This window comes from Chaetodon trifascialis, chromosome 15, assembly GCF_039877785.1.
Source record: "Chaetodon trifascialis isolate fChaTrf1 chromosome 15, fChaTrf1.hap1, whole genome shotgun sequence".
NCBI classification, from domain to species: Eukaryota; Metazoa; Chordata; class Actinopteri; order Chaetodontiformes; family Chaetodontidae; genus Chaetodon; species Chaetodon trifascialis.
In genome coordinates this window covers 13,790,716-13,808,957 of record NC_092070.1, presented here as the reverse complement: position 1 = coordinate 13,808,957, position 18,242 = coordinate 13,790,716, and the positions used below count along the sequence as shown (strand labels likewise).

The window sequence follows — 18,242 nt, the reverse complement described above, 5'->3', positions numbered from 1 at the left end:
GGTTCTTGTCTCTTACTTAAACAATGTTTTCATATTCCTGATGACACACAGTAGAACAAGCTGTTTCACATGAATTGTGTTACTCAAAGGTATATGACCATGCTGTGCACTGCTTCTACTTTTTTCTTTATGGTACTTTTGATACTGCACTTTTTTCTTTTTGCTCTCTGGAAAGAGAGAAACACTGAAAACATCAATTTCGTCATAGCAGTTTGACAGACTTCATGATTGGTTGTCCGGTCCATGCAATCACTGATGAAGTAAAAGGGCGGATGATGGGTGACGGGGTGTTATTAAGTCGATTTCATGTCTGCTTCCAAATGATTGCTCACGATTGGTCCACTCAACTTTTGATTAATTAGATGCCCAGTGCGAACATACATCAACAGCAGACTTATTGTGGCCAGGTGTACTTAATTAGATGTACACCTTGTGCTCAAAGCAGTAAAATACCTTTCATTCAAAATGATATCCTGTTATTATTCTAATTCCAACTCCCACTTTCTTTAAGTAGTCGATTAAAAGTCGTCCAGCTGTGTCCAATTAATGGCAAATTAACTGCAAAAATCTGATGGAAAATCAGGTTGAATATTGAAATGTATAGTGAGCCTTATGTATTGTTCCTTGAATAAAAAGCATATTGGAAACATATTATTTCCTCATGTCTGTCTTTGAGGACAGTGAAGTTGGCGAAAGCCTGGAGTTACTTTTCAGCCCTTCAGAAATGTGACTGGTTGTAATTGACCCCTCATATTGCTTTATTTAGCATTACATTCATTCAGTATTGATTCCTGCCTACAGGAACATAACTCAGTGGGAGGTTGTCAGGACGGCCGTGATGCAGGAGATAACAGCAATAGAGAGAGAAATAGCACAGCGCTCACGTAGTGGCTTTGGAGACTAATTACGTTGTATGTGTCACCTTAGAGCATTTAAGGGCTAAGAGCAGTGGTATGTGTTCAGAGCCTGAGGGCACATTCTCATTTTACATTCAGCGCCTTTTTGTAGCTCCCCGTGGCTGCAGCGTGCTTACCATAGTTTAAACATCAAATGACATTTACAAAGCAGAGGCTGGGCATATTTGCTCTCGCAAATGATACTCGTGATATTTGCCATCACTGTGTTTGATTTGTTGGCAAGCTGTCCAAATACTGCAATTAAGTGCACAGCCTATACATGAGGTTGCATTGATCATATATTGGTAACAGTAAATAAGAAATGTATTCAGAATACAATATTGACACATGAAAAAGCATCACGACATTGTAGAAATTCATGCATGTCATGCACATGTACGTTGATTTTTTTTTTTCTCTTTTGTCTCCAAGGTTGTGAAACTTCTGTCAGAATGAAAGAAAATCAGCTGACCATGAGGGACATCTAGTGGTAAATTATAGAACTTCCTCAATACCATTGTGCTACTTCATGGAGCTCCCACTTTTTGTATGTAGTGTCAGAAATACTGAAACTGTTTTGCATGGTGCTTATTGGACACTCAAACTGAAATGACTCTTGTAGGCAAAGTCACTGGTGTCTGTTACTTGTCAAAGGTATCAAGTGTCAGTAGAGCCACTTCTGCACCAGACATGTCACTGCCTCTTTACTTTTTCCACTGTATCACTGAAACGTTGTCATACATCTTAGCAACGTAGTTGAAGTCTATAAGTACTATTTGATGCTGTTTTCTATAACTCTGACACACAAAACTCCATAAAGTTAAGCCAGGGGTAACAAATAACATGCAACAAGTCAATGGCTAAGAGAAAATACTTGTACATATTTCTTATTACCATGATTTCTGTAGTTACTCCAGAGTTACAACTTTTCAAATAACTTATTTTGATGTGTTTTACTCCATTAACTTTACCTTATTTCTAACGCCACATTAGAGTGTCCAGTAGATGATGTGTTTTCATTGTGTTATGGATTAGTTGCCTCCAGGGAGCGCCCGTCTCCACTCTTCAGTCTGTGGTCCACCTTTACTACCTGCCTGCAGCAACTGTCAAGTGAGACAAAGACGACAAGAACAATGGTGGAACAGGGCCTTCAAAATAAAGCTTAAAAATAAGAAGCTAAGATCTGGAGAGTCAAGAAAAGGACATTAAATCTGCAGTGGAGTCATAATACATGAAACCAGTTGTACAACAGCCAACCACAAATATACAGAGTTGTATGAAAGCAACTGGAAATAATAAAAGATGACACAATCAAGCATTTAAACTGATTCTGATTGTAAATATTGGTCATGGGTGGTGGTAAAAATGTTTACAGAAGTTGAGGGTTAAAAAGCCTTAATGAGCATGGATCTACCAGTTCAGACTTTACCGTGAAATTTGATTCAGCAGGTCATCTTATCCAGATTTAATTTTTCCTCAGCAGCTTGCAACACACACTTGTGGTCAATGATTTAATCAAACCAACTGATGTTTTAATTTGAAAGGAGCCGACCGGAAAAGTGTTTTCCTCTTTCATTCCGGTCGACTTGACGCCTGACCACCTTTTCCTGCCTCCCCACCTCCACAGGCCTCCTCCCCTTCTCCCAACTAACCACCTCCAACAAGTTTGACAGCCCCGCGCGTACCGTGCTCACGCGCAGCAGCCGCAGCTCACAGCTCCCTCTCCGGCCTCACTTTTCTCTCCTCCTCCTCCTCCTCACTTTCATCATTTCTCTTGCAATGTGCGCGTCTTTCGTCTCCCGCTGGCTATGAGGAATTTCAGGTGTCCGTAGTTTTGGTCACTTTTCCCCTTCTTGGACCCTCCCCTCTCATTTTTGGTTGGCGTTGTTGTATTTTTTTTTCTCTTTGTCGCGAGGGATCTAACATCAAACATGTCGAGGAGCACGGAGGAGGTGTACAAGCTAACTGAAAGTACATACAAGGTGAGTGCTGGTGTGAACACAACAGGTGCGACCACGACAAGAGGAGAAAAACACCTCCACACACCCATGTGTCCGCGCCTGCTGATGTCCAACTTTCCAGTGACTTTTAGCGGCTAACAAGTGTAATTAGCCTTATTCGGTGGTCCAAGTAGCTTCATATGAAACTGTTTACTAACAATTAATAATACTTACACGCAAAGATGGACTGAACTGTAAAAAAAAACCTGGAATTAGTTAACCTTTCGGCTCTTAACATATATTATGTTAACACACAATGTGTTATAAATAAATATTAATGCTGTAAACAAGTTATTCTTAACATTTAAATATGGTCTCGTGCTTTAGAGGATTCCTAGTATAACCTCTTCTTCACTTCCCGCTGCATCAGTGAAATGCATACCGACCACAGTGCTGAAAACAGTTTAATGCAACAGTTTTCTTGGAAAGCCGAGGCCACAAACTGACTCTTAGGGAGTTTTGATCACTGGTTTTGAGGAAAATAGTCCCACCCGAGGGGTGCCTTTTCCTCATTAAAGTGCTGCCCCTGTTGATCAGCATCGTTTGAGCTGCTCTTAAGTGTAATCAGGCATGTGGCACCCAGTAATTGAGTTTAATGTGTTTTCTAAAGATAAGTTGGTTCTTTGAAGGTGTATTGGCCACTGCTTTGTTAAAATTCCTTCAAAACAATTTCAATCATGGTCATGACATCACATGGGGTACTTTTTGCTGTGATTTCATTGATATCATTAAGATGAATTCAACCAATTATAAAGAAACTCATACCTGTGTAGCCAGGTCTGCATGCTGCACTGCACAGGTGGCAAAGACAAGGTGAGTATGTATAAAGAGGCTGAAGGGACCTACTGCTTTTTCTAACAAGCATTTAGCCGCTGTGAATAGCTTTCATCTGCTAGCCTCCTCTCGGGACAGCCCCCACAGCTCCTTGGTGTGATGAAATGCAGGAAAAAGACTCCAGGTTTAATAATTTAGCTGGCTGTGTGTGTTGTGTGGTAAGATTATACAGCTAGCTCCTCGGCAGCCATCACCTGTCGCTCGCAGCTATAATCAACAGCAGTCCAAGGCTCCCAGAATACTGTATGTTTACACGAGTATTGCAGATCAGAGGGCCCAGTTGTGTTGTCTTTGTTGCTCAAATAATATACAATATCAGCGATTTCATGCTTTTTGTATTTCACGAATTCTGCGATGAGAGGACCCAAGTTCTGCAGCGTATATGTCACCTGTTGCCAAAGGTCTGAATGAGACGTTTGTGGTCACTGATGACCTCAGTGTCTGCCATGTGTTAGTTAAGGTGGTTTACCAAAGTTGTATAATTTTCTGCATTCTGGGTTTGGGTGTGAACCCAAGCAAAGACCTTATCCTCTCATAGTCATCACAAAGAGTATTTACACAATTACAGAGATAAGAGCTGAATCTGAGACATGATTGCAGACGATAGTTCCGCTGTGTGGCATTGATAAAGGAATGTTAAGAATGAGGACCCCACCTCTAATTCTCGTACTTTTAGTCCCTGCCTTTTCTTTTTGCAGTGTTGTCTTTCATTCTTCGGTCTCTGTGTCTTTTGTCTTTTTCCATGTAACATGTAAGGCTGCCTGCCTGTGCCTAAGGGCCATACGTCAGAGCTCCTGTCAGTAGTCAGCAGGGTTTATATATGTGTTGTATTCTTTCCTACTGTATTCACACCTGATGTCGCTCAGTCAGGTGGACAGTCACCCACCTGTTGACGCAGCAGTGTTTCAACAGCATAATCTTTCAAACTTTGAACGAGACAAACTCTGTCCTTTTGTTTTCACCCATCCAGAGTGTGATGGAACAGTTCAATCCAGGACTGAGGAATCTGGTCAACCTGGGCAAGAACTATGAGAAATCAGTGGCTGGTGAGTATTTTTATCACATTTATAAACATGCACAGTAGCTCAGAGTTGAGAAAAATGGATAGATACTTAGATCCTATAAGGTTGAAGGGTGGCTGAGAGAGTAAAGGCTTTTACCACTGAGCTCATCCTCTTCCTCGTTCTGAGAAAAATGGATTTTTAAACTGTCCTCAGCTGAGGCTCGTTTAAAGAATATGTATGGTGTTTTTCAGTCGACTTCAACAGCTATTAGGGATCCTACATTTTCCCTAAACTGTTCTGACAAACATTAATGATCATTTTATCATTTTCCCAGCAATGACCCTGGCAGGAAAGTTGTATTTTGATGCAATGTCTAAGATTGGGGAGAGTGCTGCAGTGTCTCCTGTCTCCAGAGAATTAGGTAAGTTTCCATGTTGCCCTGTCCTCTGACTCTCTACTGGGAGAAGCTGGGGGAGAATGCATACTGTGGACACAGCACCTGCTGTCCTGAAATAGTTGTTTATCTCACTTGGGCCTCAGAAGCAGTGTTGTTTTCCAGGGGTGCATCAACGGTTTCTCATTCTAGCCTTTGTGTAAATGCAGTTTATATTTTTAATTTTAGTGTTTTTATAGAAAGGCCTCGCAGTCAATGGCAAAGATTAGATGAGGTAAACATATGGTGGCCAAAGCTGGACATCTTTAACTTCAGCCTGTACAGACGAATTTGCAGTGAGTCTCATAAACAATCAAATATTTGATATACAGTGTTGAATCCATACAAAGCCTTAAATGTAGCATACAAAGAACTAACTCACTGTGGTTGTGGCATGGCTCTGCAGTTAAAGGCATTGCTGCTGAAATTTGTGCAAATTGTTGTACCTTTTTGTTGACAGAAGGTAAACAAGAACAATAAGTAAAAGTTTGTACTGTCAGATCTCCTCATTATCATTGAGAAACACAGGCTGGGGACCACCGGTGAACACAGGAGCAGTTATACTTTGATTAATGCCAGCATGATGCTTGTGATGGATTCACTGCTGTGTGTTGTTAGCTTAGAAATACACCTTGGCGGAGGGTTTGTTTAGTTTTTCTGTTTGTTTCTGGCCAACTCCCCAGGCTTCAATTCCCACAAGCTCATTTGGAGTCCAAAGATGTCTGGCATCCAAGCTCACCGTCACCACGAGCACACTTTGATTTAACCGCTGTATGTGTCTCAGCTCCCCTGCTGATTAGCAGCAAAACTGCTAATTAAATTCAGCAGCACAATGGGACGCGTCTGGTGTTGTACTGCTATCAATTTTCCTGACACACTTTAAAGAGATACTCCACCCAAAAAATGAAGCATTCACCCGTGTGGACTTGAAGATTGGCTGTAAAATTTAGCTCCTTGATTAAGAACTGTGGCTGGACAGATTGAATTCATGTAAGCTCCAGTGAATTCTGCCGGTGACAACTTTTTACTGTGTAAAATTGTATGTTTATAAATCCACATCTCAGCTTTCCCTCCCTCCATCTGTCCCATCTGTGCAGCATGTTGGAAACAGTCATTGTTTTTGTTGGTAAGACTTGAGCATTTGCAGCATGTGAGAATAGAGACGCTGAGAAGTGAAGTGTGCTGCAGGAGTGGCTCGACAAGTTTTAATGGATCGGCTGAAACTCGTCACTTCTGCACCAATGTTTAACATCCAGCTTTGCCTAAATCTACAGGTGGTTGGAAATCCAAAAATTGCTATCGATTTTGGGTGGTTTATCACTGTAATGGATCAGGTTGCGTCTATTTTAAGCAACTCTTTGATTTTCCTACACATTTTCTCAGTTTGTAAACACGATCACGTAGCAGAAACACCTTAGCTCCGTCATCCGTAGGTCATAAAATATACTCAGTCTGCAGGTGAAGCACTTTTGCTCTTCGTCAAAACTGGCATGCCTGCGAGGCTTTAGACTGATTTGATTTTCACCCCAAAATATCCAAATTGCTTCAAAAAATGGCACAAAAGTTGTTGTTTGTACATTGTGTAGAGCTGTATAAAGTAAATCAGTACAGCTAAGAATATACTTCCTGTAATAGGAAATGGAGAGGAAATGAGGGGAGGGACACAAAAAAAAGATTATTATCAGTGTCCACCTAAAAAAAGCCCATTTTTTTCAACCAATTATCACTTGTTTTAACATTCAAAATAAAGAAACATATATTGTTTTGAAAAATAAAAACTAGAAATGAGTCCAAGCTATGACGTACACATGCCGGTATGGTTACAAAACAGCTTTATGTAGGGGGAAGTCATGATGTCCAGGCTGAATCACACTCACCCTTGACCTGTGGAAACACTCCAGCACCCACTAATCCCTGTATGAGACAGACAGAGACGGGGAGAGGCACTCTGCTCTTATGACAGATCAGTTTATTCTGAGTCATTATGGAGGATTATGTAGAGCAGGGGGTGATTAGATAAGCACTACAGTCATCTAATGAACCGGGCCTGTTAACCCAAACCCATTGTAACTGTAGTACACATCCCTATGAAGAGGATGTCTGACCTGAGGCACTTCTGCTACAATGTAAATTCTGCTTGAAGAATTATAAGGAAGCAGAATTTCTCAGTAGGAACGTGAGCTATTGCACAAAGAACAAGAAAGTCTTTGCGTCTTGTTTCTGAGCCTGCCAGTGGACGTAGTGAAGCTGCCCCGTCAGAAACCTGAGCTTCAGTGACGCGTAGCCAACCAGAAACCAGATACTCTCCAGAGGCATTGGAGGACCGGTGCACTTCGTCCTCCTGCCTTCTTCCTTTCATTCCTTTAGTCTCCCTCCTCCTCTTCCTCATCTGTCAGAGTTCAAATGTCAACAGTTTTTTCATTCAAGGGCTCAGGTGTCTGACTTGTTTCCTTCTCTGCTCAGGAGCAAGAATTAAGATCTGAAGATCTGCCATAAGTTTTGGGCCCTGCTGTATTCGGCCTTTATGTCTTCTGACTGTATTTGGGGTGAAACTAATGCCACATTTCCACTAGCGCGGCTCAACTCGACTCGACTCGACTCTACCCGGTTGTTTTGTGTTTCCATTAGGGATAGTACCTGGTACCCGATACTATTTTTAGTACCTGCTCTGGCGAGGTTCCAAGCGTGCAGAAGCGATACTATATGTGTGACGTCAACAGCCTGTCGGCCACTGATTGGCCGGAGAGTGTCGTCACTGGTCTGCGATGTCCAACACTGGAAAAACAATCCCGCCCCCTCCATTGTAACACCGGGCAACAGCAACCGCTGACTTTATTCTTTATTCTCACTCGAGGGAAATGGCTGCTCGTAAAATATCACCGTGGTCCGTCGACGAGGTCCAGACTAAAAAGCCACAAACCGAGCGGCAAATACAACATCGCCTCGATGTCCTCCATTGTTTGTCAGCTCTGTTTGCGTCGCGTACAAATTGACGTCATGGCAGTTTCGCGCAGCCGTGGCATGACGAACCCGCCTGCGTTAAGGAGGTACTATGAAGTACTCAATTGTAATGGAAACTCAACCAAACCAAGTAGAGTAGAGTAGAACGGAGTCGAGTAGAGCTGGAACTGTGTAATAGAAATGCGCCATAAGCGTAACTGATGCTGCGACCTTAAATGTGTTCTTGGTTTCCTCAGAGAATTTTGACAGGGACAAACCCACAACTGTTGCCAAAAAAACCTGAAGAGTGTTTAACATCCTGTGAGACGCCATGGCTGTGCAGCATTTTGATGTCCGCGGGGAATTGAATCTCATCCAGTCTTGTCCTTTTAGAGCAGCTAGGGCTTTGCAGATGCTTCATAGACACACACACATACACACACACTCAAATACACCGTTCTTTGATGGTCCTGGCCTGTTCAGATGGCATCAGGCCCACTTTACATAATCCAAGCATGTTTGCATGGTGTGTCAGGTGGTTCTCTCGGATGCCAGGATTATTTTGCCCGCAGTCAAACACAGTGGAGGAACTGCGGGCCGCTTTGCATGGCACCGGCAAAATGCTGTTTTCAAAGTCGGCTCAAAGTAGGGAGTTGCTTTTATTTTATTTTTTTCTATTTTTTTGGGCACCTTAAGTTCTTTTTATTTCACTCTGACTACGTTCTCTTTATCACTTTATTCATTGGACTGTGTCCCTCCTCCACAGGGGCCACAGAGCTCGTGGCTCAAGAATGGAGCTTGATAGCAGTTTTTCTTTTTAATCTTAAATTATCTGCTGCAATCAAGTGATCATTGTTCATACGATGCAGTGAGCCTCTCTACAAACACACGCTCGCAGAGATGAGTGCAACCCGTCCATCTGTACATCATGAAAGAAAGAGACCAGTAGCATTTTTCTTTTTCTTTGTCTGACTTGCTCTGTCATAGGATGACGTCAGAATGTGACATGTTTGCTTGAGTGATTTACACCTCACCAGAGGCAAGCGACAAATGATTTAAATCACTAAGTGGTGTTGTTCAAACAGCGCATACCGACACTGTGACATGAACCACAGCGCCCTGAGGACAGGCAGGCATGTACTAGAGATGATGTGCTGTCTTTCACATAACTCAGCTGTGCAGACACAGAGGGACCGTAATGGTTAACAGTTTTTTACCATGTCTGCGTTCAGTTTCCGATGATCGTCTCTAATCCTGAACCTCTTTGCAATTTCACATTTGTGTACTTTGTGACTCATCCACTCCTGACATCCAAGCAGCAAGTTAAATTCAGATCCTTAACCTCTCACTCAAGCTGATTTGTCAGATGATGTCTTTTGTGTTTGAGTAGCAGCTTTCAGCCCTGTCATAGTCAATGTAAAATGCTCAAGTGTGTCCAGCCATGACTCCAGACCCAATTCCAAACAGGGCTGTAGGCAGCCCGTCTGTATTGTGTGGGTTTATCTCAGTTTGGCTTTGTTAGCTAATGGTGGTGGATGGCGGCTGTTGTTATCCACATCATGACACACTTTTGCCCTCACACCTTGCTCGGAAAAGAACCTGGTTGCCTGGCAACATGTTGTACAAACGGTGACAACAGAAAAGTGTGGACGGCCAAACAAAGACTGTTGATTCATGTGATGCTACTGTAGCCAAGACACCTGTGGCCAGTCGGTAACATGTCACATTTGAATTGATTTCACCACTCAGATATTAATGATAAGTTGATGAGTTTTTTCTCAACTTTAGTGTCCTTCAAATAAACCAGTCGGTCGGGGCTTTGACTCCATAACACACCTGCTGACATTTTTAAGATTAGTTTCTAACTGTAAGATAAGGGGACTTCAAGATCAGATGTGTCAGGCATTCAGTCTTTGGCAGTTAGCCTAGTTTAATGTAAGCTAGCGTCCTCTGGAGTAATATGGTGGACTTTTTTCATTCTTTGCCATCATGCGCCTCTACCCTCATTATTTTCATTCTCAGTTTCACATTTTCTGCCTGCGGTTTTTCTCTCTTTTGCTTTATCCACACTCTAACACACTCTGCACCCCTTACTCTAATGCTTACTGTACCTTTTCCTGCCTCACTATGTACCTCCTTAACTCCAATCCCAGCCATTGCTCCGCTGCCAGTCCCTTTTCTCCTGCTCTGTCAAAGCGCAGATTGACTGCGGTGATCTGTCCTTTATCTGATGACGCTGTTTGAACTGCTCTGAGTGAAAGAGCCACTCTGGCTGTAAGGCAAGGTTGAGCAGTCGAGGTGTAGAAAGACAGAGTGGGGGAAGTAAGCACTGTTTACATACTGATGACTGTACAGGTCACAGTGATACATCAGACTCACAGCCTATTGAATGTCTGTCAGGGATTTGCACGGTAAATTTTTACACCTGATGATGTTGCTGAGAAAAGGAGACTGGATTTATCTCACTGGAGGGGCCTCTTCCTGGTTGACTTTTATAATGTTGGATGTAGATTCACAGATTTCTTGAATTTGAACACAAAAAATTGCTTGCAATGCACAAAGACAGCTGTTCCCTTTTATTAGTCTTCAAAAAACCTTTCTGTTAGGTTTGTACAGATGATTCTATTCACATTTGTTCCAATATTAGTCTACAGCATCTATAAACCTCAACAAATATGGAAATATTGAATGGCGAAAGTGTTGTTTATTCACTGACCCAACACCTCCCTTCTGTGATGGTCCAGGTCTTCGATTTGTGAAAGAGAAATTAGCTGTCCGTGTGCTCTGAAGCAGAAGCAGTGGAAAATCTGTCTTCAAAAAATGTCTCAGGGTTACATCACTATTAACACCCCTGTGTGCAGTACAGCTGTACTTGTTGGCTACTGAAGAATGTTTTCCTTGTGACGTTTACTCACTCTACATGGAAAATGAATGCCTTTGGGGAAAAGCTCAGTGTGGGAAAAAGTCATAACATGCAGTATAAAGTTTGCATTCAGGCGATATGACACATGATCCCATGGTAGACATAAAGTCCTCAGTCCCAGTATGTATTAAGCATTTCTCTCAAAGGACATCTTCCAAATCATTTATACTTATTTTCATAAGGTTTAAAGAGTATGCATATAGCATAGTATGTACAACTAGACCTGTGTTACAGATTTTCCATACATTTGATCGCCTGCCAATGGTGCTGTATATCCTTTAAACCCTCTAGTTGCTATAATGTCCAGGGAAACACCAGATGATATGTCAGGGAGTGAGGAGGGACGTCGGCAAGCTAGCTAGCTAGCCACACTATTGTGTACTATTGTGTTGTATTGTATTGAGTATTGCTCACTCTTGAGGGAGCACGGTTATTAATTTTAATTGGCAGTGGTGGTCGTTTGACAATGAAGACAACAACTCCCATGACTTTTTTTGTTATTTTGAGCGAGCTGAAGTTGTAGCCACAGCTCAGCTGCTGTAGTTTTGCCAGTTCTCCATCGCTCTGTCTCCTTTGCTGCGGCTGTCCATGCTAAGACGAGTTATCAGAATCTTTGCCCGCACACATTTTTGCAAACACACACTGTTTCTCCACGTCTACCGCTCATCTGAAGAGTGTTAAAAAGGGTGTTTGTCAAGCGACCACACCGGCCAAAAACACATGGGCACACATTCAGAGGCCTTTTCAATCTGTGAGCAGTATTATCCATGGCACGAACAATGTTAGAAACAGACACAAGTCAGCATGAAGGCCATCTGGCTCAGAGTGGAGTCACTGCTCTTAGTGCTGCATAAAGCTGCAATTATTTCTTAAATAACTTGTCTTCTATCTTTTCTTATAACAAGCTTTATAACAAGTCATATTCAGTTATGTGGGGCTGCAAAGTTTGTTTTTGTGTTTGTTTTTTTTCCTGTGTACTTTTACTGTGAATTCAAGTATGATTAAGAATTTTGATGATTTTTATGATGACTTAAATCTCTGACAGTGTGCTCTGCACTGTATCGGGGGCGGTCAACAGGAAATTTAATTACAATTCTCCACACCATGCTTGTGCTCCATAATCCTAATTTGATTGCTTTTGGGAGCAACATGCAAAGACAGAAGGTTATAATTTGTGGCTGCCTGCCAGCTGAGCTCTTTTTGATTAGCCAAGCAGTAGGTGGTCCGGTTTTTCTGGTTCAGGTACAAGTATTTATTTTCCTTTCATTTCACCGAAGGGAATCCTTGCAACATAATCTGTAACAGGTGACATTTGATGGTTTTTGAAGTTGCAAATGACACGTGTCATTTCTCACTAATACATAATACGTAATACATAAATCCATGTGCAGTACAGGTACATATATATAAACATTATGTATAGGGTATAGGCATTGTGCACTGTTGTCACTGTGTTGCACAATATCTTAAGATGACAGAAAGACTGAAAGAAAAAGCAAAAAAGAGCATACAATTAGAGTACTGCTGGCTTGTCTTTCTGACACAATCCTGTGCCTTTTCTTTCTCCCTCTTTTGTTGTCTTTGTGTGGCAGGTGTAGTGCTGATGGAAATCTCAGAGGTCCACAGGAAGGTTCATCTTGAGCTGGAAGAAAATGTGAGTGCTACATATGGTTTTGCACTTGCGCCAATCCTTCCGGAGGCTGCTCCCTAATTGCCTCGCCTCACCCAAATGCGTTTTGTTAGACACTGTCCCTCTCTGAACTTGTCACTCAGTGTAATTCCAGACAATCACAAGCAAAGCCTCAGTTCACTAAGCAGCATTTAGTGGTTCACACAGTCAGCCGGTAGCTCTGACTCTCTCTTGTCCTCCCACTTTTAGTAGATAGACACTGCCTCTTCTCCTCCCTCCTCAACTACATTAACTACAGGAGCATCAGGGCCAAGCAGAAGAGGTCGGTTGAGGAAGGGAAATAACAGGTTTACTTTCAGGAGCACCTGTTGGTTTGTTCCCCGGCTGAAACGGGGCAGGCCTCAACATGCCCTGGGAAAAGACCAGCTGGAGCTGTTTTAATTCAGTGTGACAAGAAAGTACAGCCTAATTTCAGCTGTTAGCAAGATAACACTACAGTAAGGCTGCCAACATCTATCATCTTCATCATTAATTCACCTTTTGACTATTTTTTCAATAAATATATTAGTTTAGTCGGTAAAATGATCAAATGCTAATTAGAAGTTCCCGGAGCACAAGGTGATATCTTCCTGTATTTTGATAAAATTAGAGTTAAAAACTTTAAAGGATTGAGTTTGTGATGATACCTGTATGGTTCAAATAGGTACAAATAAACGGCAATATCTCACACTGGAGAAACTTGGAAATGTTTCGCATCTTCCTTTGATAAGTTGCTTAAAGCATTTATCTTAGTGCTGATTGTTAGGTGATAGTTTTCTGTCTGTTCAGTCATTAAAATATGGTTTCAGTACTACACCACAATACCTGTCAATATTTACATTCTTAGTCAAGGCCTCACTTATAATTATTAGATCTTCACATGGTAACCATGTTTTTTTTTTTCTTTTACATTAACTTTTTGCTTGGGAAAATAAATAATGGCAGAGTTTGAAAATAACCTGTTGCAGTTGAACTTTGGGGCAGAAAATTTCGAGGCGCTTCTCTGAGACATTGTTGTTAACAGCATCAGAGAGTGGGCTGACTTGTTAATGGACTCCAGCTGGTGAGTCACAGCATCAATTCAGGTCAGGGAAAATGATGGAAGACAACCTTTTGCAGACTTCGACGAGGGTCTGCGACAAGGTCTCCGGGGTCATCTGTCTGTGTTCAGTAATGGGGGCTTCCAATTCACTGGTCGCCCCCAGGTGGGCACCACCGCTGCGTCTCAAGGCTGTGGTGAGGGGAGCGCTTCGACACCCTTACACTAATGAGAGGGAGCTTGAGAGAAAGGGAGAGAAGTCTGTGGGCATTCCCACGCTTTGTTTCTGACTCATTCATAAGCGCAACCTTAGACTTGGCTCTCACCCCCGCACACACACACACACACACACACACACACACACACACCAATATGCTGTAAATAATCACTCATTTCTCTCTTTGAGAATTGCAGTATTTTCCCTGTTTATCGCTGACAGCAAAGCTAACGAACTGTTGCAGTCCATCCTCCTGTCCAGGTTCTAATCACCATTGCGTCTTCTTCCCCTCTCCTCTCTCTGGTCCCTCCTCCTCCTCACCCGAAGTTTAAGAGGTTTCACAGGGACATAATAGCCGAGCTGGAGAGGAAGACTGACATGGATGTCAAATACATGACAGTGAGTAGTTTCTGCGCATGTGCGTGCACACTTGCACAACTGTGCAAATGCGTGTTTATTTGTATGCCTGAGTCATTCTGTGGCAGCAGCGCTTCAACCCCCTCATGAGAACACACACTGCCATATAAGAGTATGTTTTGTTACGTTTCAGTTCTCATTGATTTGTTGCCTCTTACATTTTACATTTGCGTGTTTATTTTGTGGTTTCTACAGGGAATGGTTGGGAAGCACAACATGTCTGTAAGCTAAAGTCCTTAGTGCAAAACATTGGATTGTTTCTAACTGTGATCATAAACAGAATGAACAGATAGATGGATAGAAAAATGTGATCATGTGGGTGTCTTTTAAATTCAAACACTTGAACCATAATCTGATCCTGTGTAGTAATTCAGTGCTATAATTTTCTATCATTATGACTGCAGTTGGCAATTAACTTATGTCTTAATGGGAGTTATTGCTGCAACACAGCACAAGAAAAACAAGGTTCTGTTTTCCAGTAGCAACACAAGTCAGAGTGGTGCACCAAGCATGTTTTTAATGCTTTGACTTGTGGTGCGCAGTGCATTAGGATGCAAATGTCTTTACAACTGCACAAAGGTCACTGGAAATAGGTATCATTTTAAATCATCATAATAAAGCTATTACTGTCTAATGTCAAATTTGCATCTTCACCAAATGGCAGATGGAACCAACATTTACTAATAATGATAGTCATAAAAGCGTGTTTCAGAAATGGTTTATTCTGTAAAAGCTGATAACAAAGTTGATAATGTGATACATTTCACTTTCTAAAGGGAGTTTTTTGATTTGTTCAGTGTACTAACTGAAGTATTGATATTTCTTGATGTGATTTGTGGTTTAGATAACTTTTTCAAATTCATATTGCGCCCATTGTTTGCAGCTCATGTGCTTAATTATGCTGGCTGACATGGTTCTGGCAAATACCAATTTAATGTTCCAGCATTCAGATGGATCTTTCCTTTGCTCCAGGCCACGTTTAAGAGGTACCAGATGGAGCACAAGATGAAGCAGGACTCTCTGGAGAGGTCCCAGTCAGACCTGAAGAAGCTGAGGAGAAAGAGCCAAGGCAAGAACGCCAACAAGTACGAGAACAAGGAGAGCGAGGTGAGATGGATGATGACACGGCAACAGACACGTGACGCGTCACACGTGGATGCTCTTTCTTCGACGCACATACACGCGCATGCTCGTTCATATCTGCATCGACACAATTACACAAACACAAAGTCATTCACAAGCCTTGACACCTGAGATGTACCTTGTCAAAGCCAGTGTAACAGTAGTTGGGGACAATGTGTGAAGTGTCTGGTCTGTGTAGTCATGCAGGAGAAGATCTGTGTTTGTATTTGGTTTCCTTTACACCCGCATACAGTCCTCTCTTGCAGCATCTTGATCCACCTGCATGCTCACTGATGAAAATGGACACATACATGCGCAAACAAGCGAGCAAACAAGGAACAATGTTAATAGAAAAGATAGAAAGTGCTGCAACATCTATGATGGCTGCAGTTATGAACACAGATCTGGACAACCATAGAGAACAATACATAAAGTGGACATTTCCATTTATGCTTCCATATCAGATACAAAAGAGAAAGTATTAATCCATGTGGACCCTGGAGGCATGTCTGTCAGGTCCCTTAGAAAAGTACTGCAGAGTGATATGTCCTGAACTTAATTTTGTCTCGCTATATGCAAATATGCATGTACTGAAAAAGAAAGTGTTGCCACACCCTAACAGTGAGTCTACAGAATAAAATTTGGAGAGTTTAATCTCAGAGCTGCGATCCTGAGAGCAGGGCGCTCTCAGATCTTACATAACCTTCCTGCCACCACACCGGTCAGGCAGCCTGTTCACTCAGGTGTGTGTGTTTGTGTGCTCATGTGCATCTGTGAATGATTAAGGGTTTGTTTATTCTATCAACACAGTCTACCCCACACCTGTCCTGGCAGAATTAAACTGAGAGGAGGAGGAATTACATTACCAACATATAGGTTTATTGCAGTTTAACCGTCCACATAGACTTTATCTTTTATCATTAACCAGAAACAAAATGCTTGATAGTAACAATAATAGTGTCAAAACTAGCTTCAATTGCAGAGCATAAGCATGCTGTGAACCAGAGCTGAGGCCATTAGTTGATTGATTATTTGATTAAAAATTGATTGGCTATTTTTATAATTGATAATTTCAGACATTGTCAATTTGGGCTCTGTGAAGTCTTGGTGGGCTTTTTTTCACAATTTTTTGTTGGCTTAACAAGCTCTACAGTAGAAATTAGTTGCAGCCTTAAATTCATGCTTTTTACGATAAATTATGATGTATCATTATTAGTGCTGTCAGGCGATTAAAACAATTAATCTAATTAATTACAGGATTTGTATTTAATTAATCTAATTAATCGCATTTTAATCTCATATCTGCTAAAGGTCCCCAAATAAAGAATTTGAATTCTAGGACATTACAAAATTGTAGTGCATGACTAATCAATTGAATACACCAAGAAGAGAAGATTTGATATCCACATTTTTATTGGTGAAGTGTGCTTCATAAATGAAATTCAGATGACGCTATCTGAAACGCCTCTTTTAGGCCCTCGTCTTCCACGATTGAAATCGGCCTGCAATCAGCAGCAACCCACTTTGCGATTGAGTTTGTCAGTTTTTCTGTCGTGGCTTTGCTCATTCGTTTTCTTAACTCAGCAAGTGTGGGTTGGCGGAGTGAGCTCTCGGTAGCACTAGCGGCACTAGCAGCAACTACATGTTTAGCGTTTAAATGATAATTCAGGCTGGAGCTGCTACGGTGATAGGAAAATTCTTTTTTGCACAAGGTACAAATCACTGCGTTCTTGTTAATAGTCCCGTCTTTGTTCTTTTTATAAATAAACTTGCCGTTCAAAGGTCCAATAGGCTTGCCTCGCTCTCCGGTGTCGCATCCATGTCTGTTGTCACCCTGCTTACCTGCCACTGCAGCCTACGGGTCACTCAAAGGGCCAAATTTAAAATGCTTGCGCATTGACTTGCCACTCATGATTAATTGCGTTAATTTTTATAGCGCGTTAATTTGCAGCGTAATTAATTAATCTAATTAACGCGTTAAACTGACAGCCCTAATCATTATTATTATTGCATAAATACAAGTTAGCTTTAAGACATTATAGTATAGTATACAAATCAGCGTCAGTATGAGCATGATTCTGAAAAGTTGATGAACTCTTTCACAGTGTCTTCCTCACAGACTTCCTTCCTCTTCTTTCTCATATTCTTTCTTCTTATGTCTTTCATTCTTCTGTTTCCTCATTCCTCTTTTGCCTTCTTTTGTTTCCTCCTTCCTTCTCACCTCTCCTTTCTCCATCACCTTCCCACCAAGCCATGACTCAGTGTGTTTGCTCGCTGCTGTGCTTACTTATCTGATTTAAGGCCAGGTATTAGGATTTAGACACCTGAGAGTCACATGGATGGGTTGGCAAACAAACAAACAGCGTGTTGGGGCTTAGAAGGAGGGGTTTACAGGAGCAGATGATTCAGCAGACACCCGAGACACTTCAAAGGCAGGGAACGATCTGTCAGAGCGCAGAGACGGGATTTAAAAGAAGAAAGAAAGTGAGAGTGCTGTCAAACTGTCAAACAATTGATTAAAAGGCCGTCCAGCAAACAGTGAGGCCACGTTTTCCTCTCTGAATACAAGATTAACAGCAATTGAGATATGTATCAAGGGTGTTACATGTCAAGGAGTGAAAACTGTGATTTATCTTTTGAGGAAGCGTGTCATCTGTTTTTCTCACCTGTGCTCTTTCTTATGCATCGTTCTTGGGGAAAAAACATACGTTGTCCATAGCAACAAGCTCGCTGCAGTGTTGACAGATG

The 18,242-nt window shown here is 41.8% G+C and overlaps 1 protein-coding gene across 2 annotated transcripts in view; it reads left to right on the top strand.

Annotated features, from left to right (window-relative positions):
* Positions 1-2,463: 2,463 nt before the first annotated feature.
* Positions 2,464-18,242, top strand: part of LOC139342912 (BAR/IMD domain-containing adapter protein 2-like 1) — a 30,202-nt gene continuing 14,423 nt past the window's right edge. Inside the window, exons 1-6 of one of the 2 annotated variants that reach the window (XM_070980210.1) lie at positions 2,464-2,878; positions 4,701-4,776; positions 5,069-5,155; positions 12,623-12,684; positions 14,283-14,354; positions 15,345-15,479. In XM_070980210.1, coding sequence (XP_070836311.1) covers positions 2,828-2,878; positions 4,701-4,776; positions 5,069-5,155; positions 12,623-12,684; positions 14,283-14,354; positions 15,345-15,479 — 483 coding nt within the window. In that variant the 5' untranslated portion in view covers positions 2,464-2,827. The remainder of the gene's footprint in view (positions 2,879-4,700; positions 4,777-5,068; positions 5,156-12,622; positions 12,685-14,282; positions 14,355-15,344; positions 15,480-18,242) is intronic. The other variant, XM_070980211.1, reaches the window with a different exon arrangement.